The following is a 25,854-nucleotide window of genomic DNA, read 5'->3' as shown; positions in this document are numbered from 1 at the left end:
GCAAGCTCTCAGCTAAGATTAAAAGCAAAACTGGAATAGTTAGTTACCGCATCTGGCCAAATGGGACAAGCCCATACAAATGCAAGCTCTCAATCAAACAAACTGGGAACAAGTCAAGGGTTCACAGTAGTGATGCACCAAAATGGAAATTCTGGACCGAAACGAAACCTTCAAGTCAATAAAAAAAAGCCCACACTTTTATTGAAAGTAACACACTAAAATTGGACAAAAATATCTTAAAACAATAATATGCTACACAATAATTTTACCAAGAAAAAAACCCAGGAAAAACATTGACATTTTCGTCTAAAATGTTTCTACGACCAAAGTTTTGGTGCATCCTTACTTAAAACAATATTAAATATAGCTGCAAGCAGCAATAGAGGTGGCCAAGCGCATCGCCTTTGCAATGGCATACAAGCTGCTAAGTCACAATAAATAGCTATATAGCAAATTTCACAGCTTTAACATAAGCGGCTGCAAAGAAAACACATTTTCTAAATTTTCACGTAAACCAATATGGCTGCCATAGCTTGTGACTAAATCCTTCAACATGAACAACTGTGACTCTAGGTAACAATATAAGGTTACAAAGCAAGTTTTACAGTTCTAACATAAGCGTTTGCAGAGAAAATAGACTTTCAATATTTTCGCATAAACCAAGATAGCTGCCCGATCATAAGATATACAGCCTTCATATTACGCACAATAGTGCTCACCATAGATGTCAATAAGCATGGCAAAAATAAAGCATTTTTATAAAACGGTTTTTGTTTTATTATTAATTTAAAAATATCGTTAAGCGTTTTTGAACAATTCAAAATGGCTGCCAAACCACATGACCTATCAACTTCTCTTGAACAAATCTGAATGTTAGTCATAAGATAACTCTGTAAACCAAATTTCAAGTCTGTCCCATAAGCGGTTTCGGAGAAAAAGAAGAAGATGTTTGTAGTTTTAAAAAAAAAGCGCATACAAAACAAAATGGCCGCCAAGCGATGCAATGTATGGCTTTCAAATTGCACATACTAATGCTTACTAAAGACCTCTACAATTTGCAGAAGTTTCATGAAAATTTGCAAATGTTTTATTTCACGAAGGCGACTGCGCCGTGCGAATTTTGACTGCAATATTGCATTTAGGGGTCATGACTATGTGTAATCAGGTGTCTGCTGCACTGTAATATAGTTAAATAGTGTAAATATAATGCATAAAGTGCAAATTTATGCAATTAAACAACAATAAAAAGGCGAATGGCTCATAGCAGTCATGTTGATTATGGAAGATTCGCAGTTTTAACAATCTTGGTAGATGACCTTGCAAAGAGTGCATGTGCAAAATTGCGCTTCATTGCACTTAGCGGTTGCAGAAAAGAAGATGTTTAAAGATTTTCGCACATTTCAAAATGGCAGCTAGATCATGTGACTAAATCACTTCTCTTGAACAAACTTTATTCTAGGTCAGTACAGCAGTACACACAGCAACTGTAACATAAGAGGTTCCGGAGAAGATTTTCAAGAGTTTGTCAAAATTTGTCGCAAAAAGCAATATGGCTGCTAGATCACATGACCTATGGGATTTATGTTGCATAGGATTATGCACAGCATAGATCTCTAGCACTGTGCCAAGTTTCATGAGTTTTTGAGTTATGCTGTGGTTATTATAAGCATTTGGAAAAAAATGGCGGAAAAATAATAATAATAATAATAATAATAATCTGAGCAAAAACAATAGGTGTCCAGCACTATAGTGCTTGGCCACCTAAATATCAATATACTGTATTATTCTTTATTTAGTTCTATGTAACAGAATCAGATTTAACAGTTGTTTATTTTTACCAATTATCCAAATAAAAGTATAGTCCTAGAAAACTCATTATATGCAAAACAGTAAGTCAAGTAATGAACTTAAACAGCAGCTCTAGGCTAGCATCAAATTTGAAACATGCTACACAATAATTTTACTGAAAATAACAGGCAAAAAATGCAATTTTCGGCCAAAACGTTTCTGCGGCCGAAATTTCGGTGCATCCCTAGTTCACAGAGTGGGGACAGCACAGCTTCCTGAATAGTGCTATTGAGCACCCAGGGCTGAGCATGTTGCAGGATCATAGGATGTGTACCCAGTCCAGTCTGAGAGTGCAGTCCCCTTCCGTGTTTTGAATATGTCAAGAGTGATTACATAAGTCTGTACTTGACTTGTTCCCAGTTTGATTGAGAGGTTGCATTGTGTGGCTGTATTAGGGACCCAGGTTTTGGGAGAGACCTTGACATGGTACCTGGGCTTGTCCCATTTGGCCAGATGCGGTAACTGACTCTTCTTGTTTTGCTTTTAATCTTAGCTGAGAGCAATTGAGTGCTGGACTTTCTCTGTGTGTTATATATATTATGTAGCCAAAAACACTCAATGATTATTATCCTATATAATAAAAGGCCAAGTGTGTTTGTCCGAAGCTGTCATGCGCAGTAGACAGCACAGCACAAGGACAAACACACCTGGCCTTTGAGAGTCGCTAAGTCTCTGCTCTGCAGTGCGAGCAGAAGTGGGCGTGACCGAGCGTAACCGGAGGCGTGGCCGAGCATGAAGGGGGTGTGGCCGAGCGGGAGGGCCGTGAGGGGGCGTGGTCGAGCATGAAGGGGCGGGGCCAGGCGGGCCGTGAAAGGCTGTGCAGTCTGAGAGCTCAAAACAGCTCAAAAGAGGGGAGAGAGGTGGTAGGGAAATGATAAGAAAGGTGAGAGAGAGATCAAGAGGGGAGAGAGAGATCAAGAGGGGAGATAAAGAGAGCACAAGAGAGGGAACAAAAGAGAGGGGGAGAGACAGCAAAAGAGAGGGGGAGGGAGAGCAAAAGAAAGGGGACAGAGAAATCAAAAGAGAGGGGGGGAGAGAAAGAGAGGGGGGAGAGAGAGGGGGAGGAGAGAGAGAGGGGAGGAGAGAGAGAGAGAGAGAGAGAGAGAGGGGAGGGGGAGGGAGAGAGAGGGGAGGGGAGAGAGAGAGAGGGGAGGGGGGGGAGAGAGAGAGGGTAGGGGGGGGGAGAGAGAGAGGGGAGGGGGAGAGAGAGAGAGAGAGGGGAGGGGGAGAGAGAGAGAGAGAGAGAGAGGGGAGGGGGAGAGAGAGAGAGGGGAGGGGGAGAGAGAGAGAGAGAGAGAGAGAGAGGGGAGAGAGAGAGAGAGGGGAGGGGAAGAGAGAGAGAGGAAAGGGAGAGTGAGAGAGGGGAGGGAGAGTGAGAGAGGGGAGGGGGAGTGAGAAAGGGGAGAGAGAGAGAGGGGAGGGAGGGAGAGAGAGAGAGAGAGAGGAGGGAGAGAGAGAGAGGGGAGGGGGAGGGAGAGAGAGAGGGGGGAGATAGGGAGAGAGAGAGAGAGAGAGAGAGAGGGGAGAGAGAGAGAGAGAGGAGAGAGAGGGGAGAGAGAGAGGGGGAGAGAGAGGGCAGAAAGAGAGAGAGGGGGAGAGAGAGAGAGAGAGAGAGAGAGAGAGAGAGGGGGAGAGAGAGGGGGGAGAGAGAGAGAGGGGGAGAGAGGGGGGAGAGAGAGATAGAGGGGAGAGAGAGAGAGAGAGATAGAGGGGAGAGAGAGAGATAGAGGGGAAAGAGAGGGGGGGAGAGAGGGGAGAGAGAGACAGGGGGGAGAGAGACAGGGGGGAGAGAGAGAGAGCGCAAAAGAGAGGAGGGAGAGAGAGCGCAAAAGAGAGGGGTGAGAGAGAGAGCACAAAAGAGAGGGGGAGAGAGAGCGCAAAAGAGAGGGGGAGAGAGAGAGCCCAAAAGAGGGGGGGAGAGAGCGCAAAAGAGGGGGGAGAGAGAGAGAGGGCAAAAGAGGGGGGAGAGAGAGAAGGCAAAAGAGGGGGGAGAGAGAGCGCAAAAGAGAGGGGGGAGAGAGAGAGCTCAAAAGAGAGGGGAGAGAGTGCAAAAGAGGGGGGGGAGAGAGCGCAAAAGAGGGGGGAGAGAGAGCGCAAAAGAGAGGGGGGGAGCGAGAGATCTCAAAAGAGAGGGGGAGAGAAAGCGCAAAAGAGAGGGGGGAGAGAGAGCAAAAGAGAGGGGCAGGGAGAGAGCGCAAGGGGTGGGACTGCTGTACCCTGCAAAAAATGGCCCGTGTGAACGGGCTTTAGGACTAGTAATATATATAACAAGAAAGAGCAGCACCACTAGTGTCTTTAACAGATTTATTCAGCTCATACAGCCACTAGCTTCCGAAACGTAGTTTTCCCTGTGTTCTGGCTGTATGAGCTGAATAAATCTGTTAAAGACACTAGTGGTGTTGCACTTTCTTGTTCATGATTGATTGCAGGGGTTTGTGCATGACCCTTTGAGCTGGCACAACTTCACCACTCCCAGATGCTGGAAATTATGGACTGATATTATAATATATATAGGTATAGATATATATAGGAATATTTAAAAATGCCTAGAACATATTCTGCTATGTGCAGAACATTGGAATGTGAAATATTTACAGTAAATGCATGGTTTAACAGTATTGAATATGATTTTTCATGTTTTCACCTACTTAACTGCAAAGGGCTCCAATACACTTATATACATATTTAGACATGTATATGTATGTATCTCTAAGTTAAAGCCCTTTTTCTCTAACACCTGAGACCTCATATCTTTGAGCCCTTTTTTGAAAACAAATGTTTTAATAATTTTTATTAGATAGTATTATTATGAGTGTAACTGTACTCTTAAATGTTTTTTATTATTGTGTTTTGTGACACTTTTTTGTCAAGTGTACCAGTTAACCAGGTAAATAATTCTAGCTGAAATTGCAATTGAGTTCCTGCATTCGCATTTACTTTCAACTTGTAATACGAGCGGAATTTAACTTGTGCGCAAACGCAGGTGAAAACCTGATATCGCTCACGCGCAAACTATAGCGCGTCACTCGTAATCTAGCCCAGAGTGTTTCAGTTTATTTATTTTGTATTATATTTTTAAGGTTTATCACTGCTTATATACAGATCTTTTTCACTTTACTTGTTAATTTCATATATATATTATGTATTCATGTAAAACAAAATTAAGAAATTAAAGAAAAACATAAATTATGCTTACTTGATAAGAGTCCACAGCTGCAGTCATTACTTTTGGGAAATAAGAACCTGGCCACCAGGAGGAGGCAGACACCCCAGCCAAAGGCTTAAATACTCCTTGCACTCGCCTCATCCCCCAGTCATTCTGCCGAGGAACAGAAGAAGAAATATCAGGGTGAAAAGGTGCCAGGTGAATAAAAATACGGGTGGGGAGCTGTGGACTCTTTCCATCAGAAGAAAATAAAATTATCAGGTAAGCATAATTTATGTTTTTCTTCCTAAATGGAAAGAGTCCACAGCTGCATTCATTACTTTAGGGAAAACAATACCCAAGCTATAGAGGACACTGAATGCCAAAACGGGAGGGTACAATAGGCAGCCCATTTTGAGGGCACCAGGCCTGAAAATCACTACCTAACAAAAACCCTGCTTCATCAGAAGATGAGAAAACAGGAAGGGAAAAGGCCCCAAGGACACTGACCAGCAGATAGCCCGGAAGCCTAGTTAGAGACCGCAACATCAGACTTCAACTGAGCCAACAGTCCTCCAGGAAACACCGTCGCCCAACAGTCGGTCCCCAACCACACACCCCTTACTAGCGAAGGGAACCTCAGCCGAAACTCCAAAGGGAATACGGCAAAGAGGACCAAACGGAAACCGAAAGTTACCACAAACTCAAAAGGAAAACCCTCAAGTTAAACCAAGCTCGCAAGACCTTAATGGGTCCTGACAACAAGGGGAGGCAACGCCCAATCGAAACAGAAACCACAAGGTTTAGAGTCAGGTAGCATAACAGAGAAAAGGTTCTCCCAACATCCTGTGAAGGATTGGAACAGCTATCACAATCAAGGCGCAAACAGCTGCAGTCGATTTTAAAGATCAACCCTTCACTTGCCAGGCAGCAAGCCAACCAGCACCTAGGACAAACTAAAAACGGACACCAAAGATCATACAAACTCAGAACAGTGAAGTATTCAGGCAAAATAACCTGTAGCAGACCCAGACGAAGGTAAACACCTGAGTCAAGAACCCGCAGCCATCCTCAGGATGATACAGAAGAAATACTTGCTATAAGTAAAAAGCGGCAAACAAAATATAGAGTGTTAAATCTCCACTATTGAGGACATACTCTAGGCAACCGAAGCCGCCAGACCTACACATAGGTCTCGAAAATAAAAGGAGAGCCCAGAACCTCAACGAGAACCAAAGCGCCCCCAATAGCCGAGAAAAACAAGCCCAAGCATTGACAGTCTGAAACCAGGGGAACAGAAGAACCCCAGCTCAAAAGACGAGTGGGGAAAAATGCCACAACCATTACAACAGTGCTCGGATGCCAGTGATGTGCAGTCACTAGAGGCAGGTGAGGCAGTGCTTCACCTCTCATATGGGCAAAAATATATTTTTTTTATTGGCTTTAAAAAAAAAATGTAAATTTTTCCCCCCAGCATTTTTTTTTCTCACAGCTATATGTTGTGCAATGAAGAGGCACAATCAGGTCTGCCCACCATTACACAACATGCTGCGCCATCTACTGGATGCAAGTGGTTAAGATCATTGCATGGCTCATTAACTGCTTATTTGAGGCAGTCCTATTTGGGCTGAACCAATCCAGTGAGAGGCATTAGTAAGTGGAACATAGGGTTGGGGCTGGATGTTAAATCATATAAAACAAAACAAAAACGCAAAAAAACAACTTTCATATATTTTGTTGCTGTCCTGTGAACCTGCTAGCTTTGCTAAAGTGAAAAAGAGAGTTCTGTACTTCCCCTCTAAGTGCAGTGGAATGTGCTACTGTCACTTCCTGAATCCTTACAGAGCAGGAGAGAGGCACAGAGAGCAGTGTTTCACCCACATCTTATTAAAGTAAGATTTTACTGAAAGATTCTGTTAGTTAAAATGATAATTTAATGAATGTGGTTTAGTGTTTGTTTACTCTTTTATAGCAGGGTCGTTTTTGTATTTTGTTTACTCAAACTTTACACCCACTAACTTAGCAGCTTGCCTCTGTACTTCACACTAAATTATAGACTAATTTTCTGAACTCTCTGTAGCTCTGCTGTTTTATTACTTTAAAATGCAGTGGTCCCCCCCCTTGTGTGTGTGTGTGTGTGTGTGTGTGTGTGTCTCTCTCTCTATCTATCCATCTCTCTCCTTATGTGCTGTTCTCCCCCATGGTCTCTTTCTCTCTCTGTCTCTCTTCCTCCCCCTCTGACTCTCATCCCTTATGTAATGAAAGAATCTATAAGCATAATTTGCAGCATTAAAGTAAAAAGTATGTTTTTAAACATATTTTAATGGGCATGGATTTCTAGATCTCATAATCAGAGCAAGCATTGTGTTATCTGGCAAGTGTTTCTGTTACAATCCTTTTAGACTAAAATCAGATGTTTACTAAGTTGACCAGTTTTCCAAGACACCATTTAAAGGGACATGAAACCCATATGCAAATTTAAATAACTTTCCAATTTACATCTAATATCTAATTTTCTTTATTCTTTTGATGTCCTTTGTTGAAAATCATATCTAAATATGCTCAGTAGCTGCTGATTGGTGGCTGCACATAGATACCTCATGTGATTGGCTCACCCATGTGCATTGCTATTTCTTCAACAAAGGATATCTAAAGAATGAAGGCGTATCCTAGCCACTGCCTCACCATCCTCTGACGTCACTGCACGTCACTGTCGGATGCCAACCTGAAACACCCCCTGGAGACAGTCGACAAGGCCGTAACCAAGAGATCTAGCTAAAGGCCCAACATAGACTCAAGGCGGAGCCAGCAACTCTCCCGATGGACAGAACAACCCAGAGAGCCAACCTCGCTCCGAATAAGTTAACCCGTCTGTCCCAACCTCCTGAAGACAGGAGAAACCCTAAGATGTCCAACGTAAAATAGACAACGAGAAAACCTTGCAAGTCCCGACCAAAGGATGAGACCACCCCTTACCAGAGTCCAACACTCTAAGGAGCAAAGGCCGAAACAAGGTCACTAAAGCCCAAGGCGAAACAGTCGCAAGACAACCAAGAACAAGGGGATACCTCGAGGACAAAGTCACTCGAACAAAGGATAATCTCCACATAACCCCCATAAAATCAGAGAAGATGAAAGAAGGATGCGGACCATGCCCCAGCCCTGGGGAGAAACCCGAAACAGAGCTCAAGGAGACCACACTGCCCATGTCCCTACAAAGGAACCAACTCCCGAAGGGAACCAGGTCCCCCTAAGGAACGCACAAAGTCAGAAAGGTCTCAAGAGAAGAGAACCACAACAGGAACAAGTCCAAGGACAAGTTCAGAGCCTTGGAAGGCCAAACTGCCCAAAACAGCGGTAAGGAGGCGTTAAGCCCCCAAATCTCCCACGAAAGGGGAGAAACTCTAGGCCCCGAGGAGATCGGGGGAAAAGAGAATGACGCAGCAGAACTCCACTGATCCGGTCAACCAGAAGGCTGAATAAGGACTGACACAGTACCCCTGCCATACGGACCTCAAAGTCCTCCTTTAACATGCTTAGCTGAACTTGTAAAGAAAAACAAGAAAACACACAAACAATAATGTGAGCAATCATCGCCCTACCGGACCAGCCAGGCAGAACCGGCACCACGTGTCTGACTAAGTCACAAGACAGAAGATCTGAATCGCAGCTGGGGTCATAACTGTCAAGTAGCCTAAATCCTCCCTCAGAGGGGAAGGTAGAACAGACAAACATAGGACGAACAAGCCCCTTAACAAACTTCAGAAGAAGCAACCAGAGAGAATCGATCCCAGAAGTTCCCGAAGGAAACACATGATCAAAAATAAAAGACATCCTAACCGGATAAAAGAAATATAAGGCAACCCGTAGGTTAACGCCCAGGAAGAAAACAGGCATACCCGCAGGGCCAGCCAAACGGAACCCTGATCTTCCAACAAAAACTGGGAATAGGAGATGACGTCATCCCCTCATGTCTAATGAGGTGAGCCATTCGAAGTAGACGACTGCGAATTCCCGTATCCATTAAGGATAGGATCATCCAATAACTGAAAAACATGTCTGAGTAAAACGCGAAGGCGCGCTATTCTGTAGTGAGAGGCACAACACTCAGGGACAGCTATACCCACTGGGAACTGTACAGGCCCTCCCAAGGCCGGGAGACCCGGGACAATAGGGCACGAGCACAATCGCAAATAAACATCTGGAGTTTGCAGGCGAATAATCGCCAAAAATATGTGAAAGTGAAAACGTGCTGCAACCTCCAGGGGGAACAAGCCACCTTGCAAGGAGGGATAAACATATTCTGGGTTACCCGCATATGTAGTAGTAGAAACGGTAGGGAACTCGCCTCTCGGAGGACAGGACCCCCAGAGGCGGATGGCTCAGCAGTCCCTTAATTCCCCGAGCCCGAGGAACCAGGCACTCTAAGACGGCATATCAAACATAACTGATAGACCTGAGTCAACAGGGCCAATTCGCATTCTTCACAAGTCGAAGAATCTGAAATTTGAACAGTCTCAGCATCAGAATCCTCTATAACTAGATAGAGAATAAAATAATATGGACTAAAGAAAAATCTAACGGCACCAGACACCCACAATGGCTGGGGCACTCACCACCTCCTAGAACCAGACACTAGCAGACCCAAATTTTTCAGTCGCCACACTGTCAGAAATGCGAAAATGGAAAACCAGAACGTAAACACGTCCAGTCACAAGGTGAACCGTACAGTCCAAAAAAAAGCACGACCAACCATAAGGTAGCGTCACTTCTAAAGGCCTTTATGTTCTAAGCCAAGAGCCCAGTTAACACTACACATAAGCAGATTGACTCATAGAACAAACATGATTAAAAAAAAACCCTGTTCAATAATGCCCCTCGGGAGATATTAACGCTCGATTCCAAGATATCAAAGGAGCCTCACTGAGGCCATATATATATATATATATATATATATATATATATACTTAATAAGTCCCACAGGATAGTACCTTACAGGAAACAAATAAGTTACAGTACATTCTGATGATGTAAAATAAAACGATCTTACCGGAATCTACGCCGTGGAACAGGAACATGGCCCTTCAAGTGTGACGAATAGTAGCAGTGCCCCTGTCATGGACTTGAGAGAAAAAAGCAGGCAGCGAAGCGAAGTTCGACAACGCCGATTGTGGAGCTGTTAACATGAGTCGGGATAGTTTTGCAGAAAGACTCTCCCTGCATCTCCGGACTTTCATCCAGGCCCTTACTGAGGGACTGATAAGATTACTTAAAACTCCCGTCTCATGTCGAAGAGTACCACCCTCCATAAGAGAAAAAACAACTTCTGACACTTCTCTGCCAACCTCCTGGGACGAAAGGCAAAGAATGACTGGGGGATGAGGGAGTGGGAGGAGTATTTAAGCCTTTGGGTGGGGTGTCTTTGCCTCCTCCTGGTGGCTAGGTTCTTATTTCCCAAAAGTAATGAATGCAGCTGTGGACTCTTTCCATTTAGGAAGAAGAATGTCCCATTTTGGTGTCTTTCTCTAATGGGACATTCTGATACAAAAATAAAATGCTCTAATGTGTTACAGTGCTAATTTGCCACTAAAGCCCTGCAAAGGGGCTAAATACTTAAGTTCAGAACAGGACATTGAGTGATCCAATTAGAAGCAGCATAAGCATGTAGCAGCCAATCGGCGGCCATCATGTCCTGCTCAGGAGCTGTATTGTGCTGCAGAGCAGCATTTGTTGGGTATAAAGTTAGCAAGGGACACTATTCCAAAAAAGACATTTATTTAATGGGACAGTGTACTGTATTTTTTTGTTTTTTTGTTATACCAGCTGCAGAGTATAAAATGTATAAGACATTGATCCTTTAAGTTTATTTTTATAAATGAAATCGCTGTATTTTCTCTTTGAAACCACAACCCAACAAAATAGGCAACTTTATTATTACTCAAATCCTTCACTTTATTATCTATGTCTCTATACAATACTTAGAAAAAACAATTGAAAATTAACATTTTAGAAATGTATCTCCCACTGGGAGTGTAATTTCTTTTGCTGGTTATGATTACATAGATGTCAATAGAAATTTTCAGCATAAGCAAAATCAGCAATTTTAAATGCTGATATAAAAGCAAAACAGCTATTTGTCAACAATGTAATACACTCTAGCAGGTAAAATGAACCATTGGGAAAAAATGAAAGAGGAAAAATGTAGGATAAACTGTCCCTTTAACATTTCATGGGGGAATTACCCATCCCGTTCATTCACAGTCTCCCTTTGCCACTTTATTTTCTCATTCTGTGCTGTGTGATGGCTGAAAACATTTCACTAAATATTAACCAAGCAACAGCTCTACAGGACCAGTGTCAGCAGACAAGCTATAAAAGCAAAAGATTAGACTTACATTTATATAAAGTGGAGTCACACAAACGTTGTAGATCTGGGTTCCTGAGTTGGCAGGAATTGTGCGGGTCACACGTATCGTAAACTGAATAGAGTCGCCAACTACGCCACAGGACACAACCTGGAATTGTGAAGAAAATGTTATTGTACAAATAAATGCTGAACAACAGATGACAGTGCAAGCCAAAAAACAACCCTTTAAAAGATGCTACACATATTGCTTTTGTGTAAAAACTGTCTTTGCTGGTTTAGGCAATTTCCAGCATTTGAAAACTTGGGTTACGCATTTTGCTTTTTGACCTCTCTAGGGAGCGTGAAACAAAGTACAATGTTTACAAAAAAGCAAGAAGTAGGTAGTAATATGTTGCTATACAATGCATTGCAGACCTGTGTGACAGCACTTGTTAACTACCAGGCTTGTCATGACATCACTATTATCAGTCTATTGAAATACAAAGCTTTAACGTCTTAGAATTCTGGGAAAGATCATGAATATATTAACTCCACATTGTATAAAAACGCATGACCCTGATTTGCATCCTATTACCTAGTATTTCTGGCACCAATGCAATCGCTGCTGTGTGATCATGTGATATTTTCTAATCTTTGAGAAAAGTATGTAAATTATTTACCTGACAAAAACCCTAGACTTTGAAGGGCCACTAAAAGTCAGTTTAACAAATACAAAATATACATTGGCAATTAAAAGCTGCATAGCAAATGACCTGCAAAAATAAAATATAGATGTTTCATAAGCAGTTAAAGGGACAGTGTACTGTAATTTGTTCTCTCTCATGTAATGTGTTTGCAATGATCAATTTTACCTGTTAGAGTGTATTACATTGTTTACAAATAGCTCCTTAACCGTTATTTTGTCATTTAAAATAACTTTCTCCTGTTGAAACTGCCACCTAAACTGAATACTGGAGTACTGGTTATAGAAAAGCTATGTAAACAAAAAGCAACAGAAGAAATTACACTCCCATGGGAGAACGAAAGGTATTAAAATGTTAATTTTCAAATGCTTTAAGTTTTGGTGCTTGTGTATACAGACAGAGAAGAAAAAAAAAAAGAGTCCTGTACTCATTGCAACCTTAGCTCATTTGAATAGATTGAATAGATTGTAGATTCAAAAATTGAACTGGCAAAGAAGGTGTTAACATTTTTATATGCTGAAAATAGAGAGTTTATCATTTTCTATGATGCAACATTTGGAGAGAAAAAAACCCAGGAAAGTATATATTAGCCAATTATTATGCACTAAAATTGTATTTCTCACCAAATCGGTAGAAATAAAAAAAACTTGATCACTTGTTTCATAAGCAGGGTACATAGGGTGAAAGGAATTATACGGAGGATGCTCCAGACATTAAAAAGATTATCCTGTTACTGGGGTCATAGAGCAACGGATTCTTGTTTTCGCAACAGATGGGATGATTAGCAAGATACGAAAAAGGCTCTAACGGATAACTACTCGCACTGCAGCGCTAATAGCGAGGAACCTGGCTGGATTCCAGCTTCTCTGCATGATCCACTCATAATAAATACAAACTACTACAAACAACTAAACTAATTAAACAGTCACTTTCATGTATGGAACAATCTGCACATGATGTGAAAACTAAATAAACTTGCATGTGGCAATAGATCTAACAGTTTGAAAAAGAAAAAATGTTTTACTGTTAAAAGCTGATAAATTATTTTTCCAGAAAAAAAAAAAGGTCTTAAAATTGACAATGTACTATAAACTTGGCTTAATGCATTTCCTATAACTTATATCTATCTATCTATCTATCTATCTATCTATCTATCTATTTCTATCTATCTATAAAATTTCACTCTCTTGTGTGTGTATGTATATATATATATATATATATATATATATATATATATATATATATATATACACAGGTGACCCTCAGTTTACAACGGTTCAATTTAAGCCGTTTCAGAATAACAACCTTTTTTTCAGTCATGTGACTGCTATTGAAAAGCATTGAGAAGCAGTGCATTGATTAAAATAGCCTGTAGGTGGAGCTGTCCGCTTGTGTTGCAGGAAAGATATGCAAGCCAAGCAAGCTGAAATTAATTTGTGTAACTAGACCTGAGCTATCGAGCAGTTTTCAAAGGAACAAGATCTTCCTGTCTATAAATCAGTCCAGATTGGAATGCATAGAAAGAACTGTTTGCAGAAAAATGCAATTAAAGTCTGTGTTGTGTGATTATTTTATTAGGTTTATAATGCTGTTTAGCAAATGTTTTTGTTCATTTAACTTAGTTTAATGATATATTCTGTGTTGTGTGATTATTTTATTTGGTTTAAAATGCTGTTTAGCATTTAAAGTCTTTATTTCAAAGCTTTAAAAAATAATGTTTAAGTGTTACTTATGACAATTTTGAGAGGGGCCTGGAACCTAACTCCCTCACTTCCCATTGACTTACATTATAAACTGGGTTTCAATTTACAACGGTTTCGATTTACAACCATTCCTTCTGGAACCTAACCCCGTCGTAAACTGAGGGCTACCTGTATGTGTATATATATATATATATATATATATATATATATATATATATATATACACATACATACATACACATATATATATATATATATATATATAAATTATTATATATATATACATACATACATACATACATACACACACACACACACACACGTGTCTCCTTATTGCTCTTTCTATACACAAAAGCCCATGTCTCTTGTTAACATACGGCCAGATTACGAGTTTTAGGTTAGAGGCTATGTGGTGCCAACGAGCAGTTTTTTCTCACCGTTCACTTACATGCAGCGCTGGTATTACGGGTTTTTGCAAACCCGGCGTTAAAAGGCAAGTGAGCGTTGAGCAAAATTTTGCTCCTTACCGCACTCCAATACCAGCGCTGCTTAAGTCAGCGGTGAGCTGGTCGTACGTGCTCGTGCACGATTTCCCCATAGGAATCAACGGGGAGAGCCGGCTGAGAAAAAGTCTAACACCTGCAAAAAAGCAGCGTAAAACTCAGTAACGCAGCCCCATTGATTCCTATGGGGAAATAAAATTTATGTCTACACCTAACACCCTAACATGAACCCCGAGTCTAAACACCCCTAATCTTACACTTATTAACCCCTAATCGTCCGCCCCCGCCGACACCTGCATTATATTTATTAACCCCTAATCAGCCGCTCCGGACACCGCCGCCACCTAGATTATACTTATGAACCCCTAATCTGCTGCCCCCAACATCGCCGACACCTACATTATACTTATGAACCCCTATTCTGCCGCCCCCAATGTCGCTGCAACCTACCTACACTTATTAACCCCTAATCTGCTGCCCCCAACGTCGCCGCCACTATAACATATCAACCCCTAAACCACCGCATTTCCGTCTTGCAAACATTAGTTAAATATTATTAACCGCTAATCTGCCGACCCTAAAATCGCCGCCACTTACCTACATTTATTAACCCCTAATCTGCCGCCCCCAACGTCGCCACCACTATACTAAATGTATTAACCCCTAAACCTAAGTCTAACCCTAACACCCCCTAACTTAAATATAATTAAAATAAATCTAAATAAAAATTACTATCATTAACTAAATTATTCCTATTTAAAACTAAATACTTACCTATAAAATAAACCCTAAGATAGCTACAATATAACTAATAGTTACATTGTAGCTATCTTAGGGTTTATTATTATTTTACAGGCAAGTTTGTATTTATTTTAACTAGGTAGAATAGTTATTAAATAGTTATTAACTATTTAATAACTACCTAGCTAAAATAAATACAAAAGTACCTGTAAAATAAAACCTAACCTAAGTTACAATAACACCTAACACTACACTATAATTAAATAAATTAACTAAATTAACAACAATTAAATAAATTAAATTAGCTAAAGCACAAAAAACAAACAAACACTAAATTACAGAAAATAATAAACAAATTACAAGATATTTAAACTAATTACACCTAATCTAATAGCCCTATCAAAATTAAAAAATCCCCCCCAAAATAAAAAAACTCCTAGCCTAAAATAAACTATCAATAGCCCTTAAAAGGGCCTTTTGCGGGGCATTGCCCCAAAGTAATCAGCTCTTTTACCTGTAAAAAAAAAATACAAACAACCCCCCCAACAGTAAAACCCACCACCCACACAACCAACCCCCCAAATAAAATACTATCTAAAAAAAACCTAAGCTCCCCATTGCCCTGAAAAGGGCATTTGGATGGGCATTGCCGTTAAAAGGGCAGTTAGTTCTTTTGCGGCCCAAACCCTAATCTAAAAAATAAAGCCCACCCAATACAACCTTAAAAAAACCTAACACTAACCCCCTGAAGATCGACTTACAGTTCTGAAGACCGGACATCCATCCTCAAGGAAGCGGCAGAAGTCTTCATCCAACCGGGCCGAAGTCTTCATTCAAGCCGGGAGAAGTCTTCATCTAAGCCAGGCGAAGTGGTCCTCCAGACGGGCAGAAGTCTTCATCCAGACGGCATCTTCTATCTTCATCCATCCGGCGCGGAGCGGCTCCATCTTCAAGACATCCGACGCGGAGCATCCTCTTCAAACTAAGTCTTCTTACTGAATGACTGTTCCTTCAAGTGACGTCATCCAAGATGGCGTCCCTTAGATTCCGAATGGTTGATAGAATTCTATCAGCCAATCGGAATTAAGGTAGAAAAAATCCTACTGGCTGATTGGATCATCCAATCAAGAAAAAATCCTATTGGCTGATTGGATCATCCAATCAGCCAATAGAATGCGAGCTCAATCCTATTGGCTGATTGGATCAGCCAATAGGATTGAACTTCAATCCTATTGGCTGATTGCATCAGCCAATAGGATTTTTTCTACCTTAATTCCGATTGGTTGATAGAATTCTACGGCAACAGCTAGGGTACGTGGACAGCGCTAGGGTACGTGGATATCCGCAACCCTCACCTCGTCCTGAGGTTTTTCAAGCATTTATCCTGTTTTCTTCATCTGTCTTTTTATCATTAAAGAGAAGTTTTTCGTTCATCCTTGGTGCCTCTACTCTCTGTTTTGTTTGTAAGTATTTAATTTTAAATAGGAATTATTTAGTTAATGATATGAATTTTATTTAGATTTATTGTAATTTTATTTAAGTTAGGGGGTGTTAGGGTTAGACTTAGTATGTTGGGGCGACAGATTAGGGGTTAATAAATGTAGGTAGGTTGCGGTGATGTCAGGAACGGCAGATTAGGGGTTAAAAAATGTATTATAGTGTTTACGATGCGGGAGAGCCTCGGTTTAGGGGTTAATAGGTAGTTTATGGGTGTTAGTGTACTTTTTAGCACTTTAGTTATGAGTTTTATGCTACGTTGTTGTAGTGCAAAACTCTTAACTACTGACTTTTAAATGCGTTAGGACTCTTGACGGGGTAGGGTGTACCCCGTCAAGACAGATTCGTAATATCGGCGCTATGGAAGTCCCATAGAAAAAAAGACTTTACAAAGTTTACGTAAGTCGTTTTGCGGTAAGGCCAAAGAAGTGTGCGGTACACCTATACCTGCAAGACTCGTAATAGCAGCGGGCGTAAAAAAAAGGAGCGTTAGGACCTGTTAACGCTGCTTTTTTACCTTAACGCACAACTCGTAATCTAGCCGATAGTTTGTCTATTGAGAGTTATTTGTACACACTCCAGCAGGCAAAATGGATCACTGGGGACATGTTAAAGAGGAGAATAAAAATGACAGTACTGTCCTTTTAAAGGGATAGTAAAGTCCAAATTAAACTTTCATGATTCAGATAGGGCATGTAATTTCAAACAACTTTCTAATTTACTTTTATCATCAAATGTGATTTGTTCTCTTGTTATTCTTAGTTGAAAGCTAAACCTAGGTAGGCTCATATGCTAATTTCTAAACCCTTGAAGACTGCCTCTTATCTAAATGCATTTTACAGTTTTTCACAGCTGGAGGGTGTTAGTTCATGTGTTTCATATAGATAACATTGTGCTCATGCACGTGGAGTTATTTAAGAGTCAGCACTAATTGCCTGAGTCTGTCAAAAGATCTGCGATAAGGAGGCAGTCAGCAGAAGCTTAGGTACAAGGTAATTACAGAGGTAAAAAAAACTTAAATGATGCTTACCTGATAATTTTATTTTCTTTAGATGGAAAGAGTCCACAGCTGCATTCATTACTTTTGGGAAATAAGAACCTGGCCACCAGGAGGAGGCAAAGACACCCCAGCCAAAGGCTTAAATACTCCTCCCACTCCCTCATCCCCCAGTCATTATGCAGAGGAACAAGAAACAGTAGAAGAAATACCAGGGTGAAAAGGTGCCAAAAGAATAAAAATAACAGACGCCACATAGAAAAACACGGGTGGGGAGCTGTGGACTCTTTCCATCTGAAGAAAAGAAAATTATCAGGTAAGCATAATTTAAGTTTTTCTTCATAAATGGAAAGAGTCCACAGCTGCATTCATTACTTTTGGGAAAACAATACCCAAGCTATAGAGGTCACTGAATGCAAAAAACAGGAGGGTACAATAGGCGGCACATTCTGAGGGCACCAGGCCTGAATAAAACCCAACCCAACCAAACCCCGCTTTGTCGGAGACGGGCAAAAACAACTAGAAGGAAAAGGCCCCAAGGATACTGACCCGCATATAGTCCGAAAGCCTAACTAGAGACCGGAAGCACACTCACTGAGCCAACACTCCTCCAGGAGAACCGTCGCCCAGCAGTCGGTCCCACACAACCCTTACTAGTACAGTACCAAAATCCCCAAAAGGGAGAGGACAAGGGTAAGCTAAAGGGATACCCAAAAGGTACAGCAAAATCCATAAAGGAAAAACCCCCTTCAAAGGAAGGCCAAGTCCACAGAGACCCGAATGGATCCCGAGAACAAGGGGAGACGACGCCCAACCCACAAGGAGCAACCGGGCATCATCAAGGAGAAGAAACAATCTCCCAAACATCGTGCAACAGCATCGAAAAAGACAACTGAAGACAAAGTCCTCAAAACGTCAGAAGACAGACACTGAGCAAACAGCAAAGTACAAGTAGCAAACTCAGAAAATAAACATTAGCTGTCATCCGTAGGAAGACACGGAGAAAATACTATCCGTAAGGAAGAGCGGCCGAACAAAATAGCAGATTGCCCAACCTCCAAGACAGAGGACACTCTCCAGGCAATCCAGGCCGCCAAGCCTACTCACAGATCACAAAGGGAGAGAGGCACAGAACCTCTAAAAACAAGGTCCACTGTCACCCCCAAGACCTGAGGATGAACAACAGATCTCAGATCCTACACCTAGCCAGACCAGCCCAAGCAGCGGCAGAATTGAAAGCAAGGGAAGCGAAAGGAACCCTAAGACCGGCCCCCAAAAGGGCGGAAGAACGGACAGAATGGACACAGCCACTTCAACCTAAAGACAATCAAGCAGGCGATAGACCCAAAGGATCTAGCAAAGCCAGCAGCTCCCCAGATGGAAAGGAACAACGCAAAGAGCAGACCAGTCCCCAAACCAGTCCTCAAACCAGATAAAAACATCTGCTCCAACCTCCTGAACACAGGAGAGACCCCTAAAAAATGAACCACACCTCCGTAAGGAGGACACTGAGCCCCCTGAAGAGGAGAGCATCAAACACCTGCCCATAAGACAGGAAGACGTAGGAAGAACCGAGAGGACACAAGGCCACTTCACTGACGAACACGGAAGAACCCCTTAAAACACCATCGTGTTAGCACACACACCAGGCGCAAAAGTGACAGCTGAACAACCGCAAACCTTCCGCTTGCTAGGCAGGAAAGCCCACCATCAGGTCACGTTAGTTGGCTGTCCCAAGGGAACCGTATCGTCCGGCACAAGTCAAGCTCCAAGGAGCCCCGGCTCTCAGTAAATCTGGCCAAGTTGTAAAACAGAACAGCCAGAACAAGGGCTAAGCCCAAGTACCCCAGAAACTGAAACCCCCAGGCCAGTCCTAGGATCATAAGGTCTGGTAACATCCCACAGCAGGATCCACAACAAGAAAACGCTGAGTAAGACCCTCGACCACCAAAAGATCAGGACAAGAAGCCCGGGCCCCACAAATGTTTAGATTAAACAATCTTCCAGGAACATAAATCCCTCATCTGATATAAAAAAACAGACCTCCCGGGGAAAAATCCAGAATAACCGGGATAACAAGAGCAAGAAGCCCTTGCAAGTCCCGACCCAAAGGGAAGAGACCACCCCTTGCAGGAGCCCAACACTTCAAAGAGTCAGGGCCATAAAAAGGACACTAGAGCTAACAGGCGTCAAAGCAACATTAGCATGATTGTGCTTTAAAAGTGCGGCTAATACCCCTTAAGGGACACAAGGCACTGCTCATGTTATCAACCTTGGAAGGAGGAAAGGCTGAGTAGACCTCGCCGGGGATCAAACTAGCAACCCTTGGTTTGCTACAGTACAGAAGCCACAGAGCATTAGTATGCTGAGCTAGCTGTCCAGCTAGCCACGAGCTAAAGACACAAGGAGAACTGTGAGGACAAGTCACCCAAACAGAGCAACATCAAGCCTCCACATCACCTCAGATTCGAAGTTAGAGGACAGTAAAACATGGGTTAGGATGCCACCTGGATGGCAATACCTGAACCATATGAGTGGAAAACCACTAGGACCTCTGCTACCCCAGGAAGGAAATGCAGAGCATTCCGAACACCGGGGAAAGGACCCCTAACCAGAGCCCAAGAAGACCTCACTGTCTAATGTCCTGAAAAAGGAACAACCAATTACCGAAGGGAATCCAAGTCCCCTCCACAAGGAGAAACAGACCAATCCAAGAGGTCTCAATGAATAAGAACCACTAAAGGAACAAGTCCAAAAAGGACAATTTCCTAAAGCAACACCGCCCCGACCGGTGGAAAAGAGGCGATAAACCCTCTATTTTTTCCACCACGTGGTAAGGAAAACTCTAGGTTCTGAGGGTATCGGAAGCAACAGAGAGTGACGCAGCAAAATTTACTGACCCAGTCACCAGAGAGACGGCTATTTTGCACTGAAACAATCCAGAGAGCCGCACAGACCTCTTGAGAATGCTTAGCTGAAACTTGTAAAATAAATAACAAGAAACATAATGCTAAGAGCACTCGGCACCCCAACCTGACCAGCAAGGTATAATAGGCGATACGTATCTGACTAAGCCGCAAGACAGAAGATCTGAACCCAAGCAGGACCAGCCTGCAACCAGGATCATAACTGCCAAGCTGGCTAAATCCCTCCTCAGAGAGGGAGGAAGAAAAAACAGACAAACATGGGACTAACGTGTCCCGAACAACTTCTGTAGAAGCAAACAGCTAGTATTGATCCCAGAGAAAGTTCCCGCAGGAAACATATTTTGAAAAATAAAAATAAAATTCATCCTAACCGGATAAAATAAAATGACAGGCAACCAGAGGGTGAACACCCAAAAAGAACAGAAAGATCCACAGGACCAGCCTAATGGAAACCCTGTTCTTCCAACAAAACTGGGAATGATCTTGATAACAAGACTTAAAGGAGATAACTTCATCCCCCCCTGTCTAACGAGGTGAGCCATTCGAAGTAGGAGACTGCTGAGTCCTATAACCGAGAAGGATAGGGTCCCCAAACAGCTCAAAAACTGGTCTGAGTAGAACACGAAGGCAAGCCAGCCTGTAACGAAAGGCACAACACTCAGGAACAGTTACACCTGCAGGGGACTGCACATGCCCTCCAGTGGCCGAGAGACCTGGGGCAATTGGGCACAAGCACAATCGCAAAAAACATCTGGACTTTGTAGATGCAAAAGCAAAAACGTGCCACAACCTCCGAGGGAAACAATCCACCCTCCGAGGAGGGAAACACATAACTTGGGTTACCCGCATGTGTAGTAGTAGGGAGCAGTAGGGAACTCGCCTCCCGGAGGACAAGGCACCCCGAGGCGGATGGCTCAGCAGTCCCTTGAATCCCCGAGCTTGAGGAACAAAGCGCTCTAGAACGGCCTAAAGAACATAACTGACTGACCTGAGTCAATGGGGCCAATTCGCATTTGTCACAGAACGAAGAATCTAATTCAGGAAGTTGAACAATCTCAATATCAGCATCCTCCATAACTGGATAAAGGATACCAAAAAATGGACTAAATAAAAAACAATTTAAAGGCACCTGACACCCACAATGGCTGGGGCACTCACCACCTCCTATAAACCAGACACCAAAGGACTAGAATTCTCCGTCGCCACGCAGTCACAAAAGCGCGCCCGACTGTAAGGTCTCGTCACTTCAACAGGCCGTTATGTTCCAAAAGCCATGAGCCCAGTCAACACTACACATAAGCAGATTGAATCACATAACAAACATGATTAAATACCCCCCCCCTGTTCAATAATCCCCTTCAGGAGATATTAACCCTTGATTCCAAGATACTAAAGGAGTCCCACTGAGACCCTGAATTTTTCATGTGACTTTGCAGGAACAAATGAGTTACAGTACATTCATGAAGAAGTAAAATGAAACGATCTTACCAGAATCTACGACGTGGAACAGGAACACGAGCCTTCAAGTGTGACGGATAGTAGCCTCGCCTCCGCCATGGACTTGAGAGAAGAAAGCAGGCAGCGAAGGGAAGTTTGACAACGCTGATTGTTTGTGGAGTTGTTAAAATGAGTCTGGATGGTTTCGCAGAAAGACTCTTCCTGCATCTCCGGACTCTAACTTTCATCCAAGCCCTCACTGAGAGGCTGACAGGATAACTTAAAACTCCCGTCCCATGTTGAAGAGTACTACCCTCCATAAGAAACTAAAACAAACTTCTGACACTTCTCTGCCAACCTCCTGGGACGAAAGGCAAAGAATGACTGGGGGATGAAGGAAATGGGAGAAGTATTTAAACTTTTGGCTGGGGTGTCTTTGCCTCCTCCTGGTGGCCAGGTTCTTATTTCCCAAAAGTAATGAATGCAGCTGTGGACTCTTTCCATTTATGAAGAAAAGTATATTTCTATAACAGTGTTGGTTGTGCAAAACTTGGGAATGGTAAATAAAGGGATTATCTATCTTTTTAAACAATAACATTTTTGGTGTTTACTATCCCTTTAACTGGTCAAACAATACATCTAATTCTCTGAGACATACCAGGATAGAGCAAATGTTTGGTATAAAATACATTATAATTACATGCTTACGTGTGACAAGTAGACATGGGTTACAGGTCTTCTTTTGACCATTGGTTTGTAAAACTAACATCAAATGTAACATTACTATTAATATACTTATATTAATGGGACACTATAGTCAGAAATTGTGCAGTCTTTTTATATACAAAATGTATGAGGCACCAGCTACTACTGAGCATGTGCAAGAGCTGCCAGTGTAACATGAGTCTGTGGTAGGCTTACAGTAGTCACGGGATGCAGCGGACAGGGAAATGGAAGGAAAACAGAATTTATGTTTACCTGATAAATTACTTTCTCCAACGGTGTGTCCGGTCCACGGCGTCATCCTTACTTGTGGGATATTCTCTTCCCCAACAGGAAATGGCAAAGAGCCCAGCAAAGCTGGTCACATGATCCCTCCTAGGCTCCGCCTACCCCAGTCATTCGACCGACGTTAAGGAGGAATATTTGCATAGGAGAAATCATATGATACCGTGGTGACTGTAGCTAAAGAAAATAAATTATCAGACCTGATTAAAAAACCAGGGCGGGCCGTGGACCGGACACACCGTTGGAGAAAGTAATTTATCAGGTAAACATAAATTCTGTTTTCTCCAACATAGGTGTGTCCGGTCCACGGCGTCATCCTTACTTGTGGGAACCAATACCAAAGCTTTAGGACACGGATGAAGGGAGGGAGCAAATCAGGTCACCTAGATGGAAGGCACCACGGCTTGCAAAACCTTTCTCCCAAAAATAGCCTCAGAAGAAGCAAAAGTATCAAATTTGTAAAATTTAGTAAAAGTGTGCAGTGAAGACCAAGTCGCTGCCTTACATATCTGATCAACAGAAGCCTCGTTCTTGAAGGCCCATGTGGAAGCCACAGCCCTAGTGGAATGAGCTGTGATTCTTTCAGGAGGCTGCCGTCCGGCAGTCTCATAAGCCAATCTGATGATGCTTTTAATCCAAAAAGAGAGAGAGGTAGAAGTTGCTTTTTGACCTCTCCTTTTACCAGAATAAACAACAAACAAGGAAGATGTTTGTCTAAAATCCTTTGTAGCATCTAAATAGAATTTTAGAGCACGAACAACATCCAAATTGTGCAACAAACGTTCCTTCTTTGAAACTGGATTCGGACACAAAGAAGGCACGACTATCTCCTGGTTAATGTTTTTGTTAGAAACAACTTTCGGAAGAAAACCAGGTTTAGTACGTAAAACCACCTTATCTGCATGGAACACCAGATAAGGAGGAGAACACTGCAGAGCAGATAATTCTGAAACTCTTCTAGCAGAAGAAATTGCAACCAAAAACAAAACTTTCCAAGATAATAACTTGATATCAACGGAATGTAAGGGTTCAAACGGAACCCCCTGAAGAACGGAAAGAACTAAATTGAGACTCCAAGGAGGAGTCAAAGGTTTGTAAACAGGCTTGATTCTAACCAGAGCCTGAACAAAGGCTTGAACATCTGGCACAGCTGCCAGCTTTTTGTGAAGTAACACAGACAAGGCAGAAATCTGTCCCTTCAAGGAACTTGCAGATAATCCTTTCTCCAAACCTTCTTGAAGAAAGGATAGAATCTTAGGAATTTTTACCTTGTCCCAAGGGAATCCTTTAGATTCACACCAACAGATATATTTTTTCCATATTTTGTGGTAAATTTTTCTAGTTACAGGCTTTCTGGCCTGAACAAGAGTATCAATGACAGAATCTGAGAACCCTCACTTTGATAAGATCAAGCGTTCAATCTCCAAGCAGTCAGTTGGAGTGAGACCAGATTCGGATGTTCGAACGGACCTTGAACAAGAAGGTCTCGTCTCAAAGGTAGCTTCCATGGTGGAGCCGATGACATATTCACCAGGTCTGCATACCAAGTCCTGCGTGGCCACGCAGGAGCTATCAAGATCACCGATGCCCTCTCCTGATTGATCCTGGCTACCAGCCTGGGGATGAGAGGAAACGGCGGGAATACATAAGCTAGTTTGAAGGTCCAAGGTGCTACAAGTGCATCTACTAGAGTCGCCTTGGGATCCCTGGATCTGGACCCGTAGCAAGGAACCTTGAAGTTCTGACGAGAGGCCATCAGATCCATGTCTGGAATGCCCCACAATTGAGTAATTTGGGCAAAGATTTCCGGATGGAGTTCCCACTCCCCCGGATGAAATGTCTGACGACTCAGAAAATCCGCTTCCCAATTTTCCACTCCTGGGATGTGGATTGCAGACAAGTGGCAGGAGTGAGTCTCCGCCCATTGAATGATTTTGGTCACTTCTTCCATCGCCAGGGAACTCCTTGTTCCCCCCTGATGGTTGATGTACGCAACAGTCGTCATGTTGTCTGATTGAAACCGTATGAACTTGGCCTTTGCTAGGTGAGGCCAAGCCTTGAGAGCATTGAATATCGCTCTCAGTTCCAGAATATTTATCGGGAGAAGAGATTCTTCCCGAGACCAAAGACCCTGAGCTTTCAGGGGTCCCCAGACCGCGCCCCAGCCCACCAGACTGGCGTCGGTCGTGACAATGACCCACTCTGGTCTGCGGAAGCTCATCCCCTGTGACAGGTTGTCCAGGGACAGCCACCAACGGAGTGAATCTCTGGTCCTCTGATCTACTTGTATTGTCGGAGACAAGTCTGTATAGTCCCCATTCCACTGACTGAGCATGCACAGTTGTAATGGTCTTAGATGAATTCGCGCAAAAGGAACTATGTCCATTGCCGCTACCATCAAACCTATTACTTCCATGCACTGCGCTATGGAAGGAAGAGGAACAGAATGAAGTATTTGACAAGAGTTTAGAAGTTTTGATTTTCTGGCCTCTGTCAGAAAAATCCTCATTTCTAAGGAGTCTATTATTGTTCCCAAGAAGGGAACCCTTGTTGACGGAGATAGAGAACTTTTTTCTACGTTCACTTTCCACCCGTGAGATCTGAGAAAGGCCAGTACAATGTCCGTGTGAGCCTTTGCTTGAGGAAGGGACGACGCTTGAATCAGAATGTCGTCCAAGTAAGGTACTACTGCAATGCCCCTTGGTCTTAGCACCGCTAGAAGGGACCCTAGTACCTTTGTGAAAATCCTTGGAGCAGTGGCTAATCCGAACGGAAGTGCCACAAACTGGTAATGCTTGTCCAGGAATGCGAACCTTAGGAACCGATGATGTTCCTTGTGGATAGGAATATGTAGATACGCATCCTTTAAATCCACCGTGGTCATGAATTGACCTTCCTGGATGGAAGGAAGAATTGTTCGAATGGTTTCCATTTTGAACGATGGAACCTTGAGAAACTTGTTTAGGATCTTGAGATCTAAGATTGGTCTGAATGTTCC

The 25,854-nt window shown here is 42.7% G+C and overlaps 1 protein-coding gene across 3 annotated transcripts in view; it reads right to left on the bottom strand.

The window, feature by feature from the left end:
* The window catches only part of C2CD2 (C2 calcium dependent domain containing 2), a 376,932-nt gene that overhangs the window by 257,255 nt on the left and 93,823 nt on the right, over window positions 1-25,854 (bottom strand). For all 3 annotated transcript variants that reach the window (XM_053705898.1, XM_053705900.1, XM_053705901.1), the window contains exon 4: window positions 11,389-11,508. In XM_053705898.1, coding sequence (XP_053561873.1) covers window positions 11,389-11,508 — 120 coding nt within the window. The remainder of the gene's footprint in view (window positions 1-11,388; window positions 11,509-25,854) is intronic.

This window comes from Bombina bombina, chromosome 3 (genome assembly GCF_027579735.1).
Source record: "Bombina bombina isolate aBomBom1 chromosome 3, aBomBom1.pri, whole genome shotgun sequence".
NCBI lineage: Eukaryota > Metazoa > Chordata > Amphibia > Anura > Bombinatoridae > Bombina > Bombina bombina.
The sequence above is the reverse complement of the archived record's forward strand: the minus strand, read 5'-3'. Positions and strand labels throughout refer to the sequence as shown.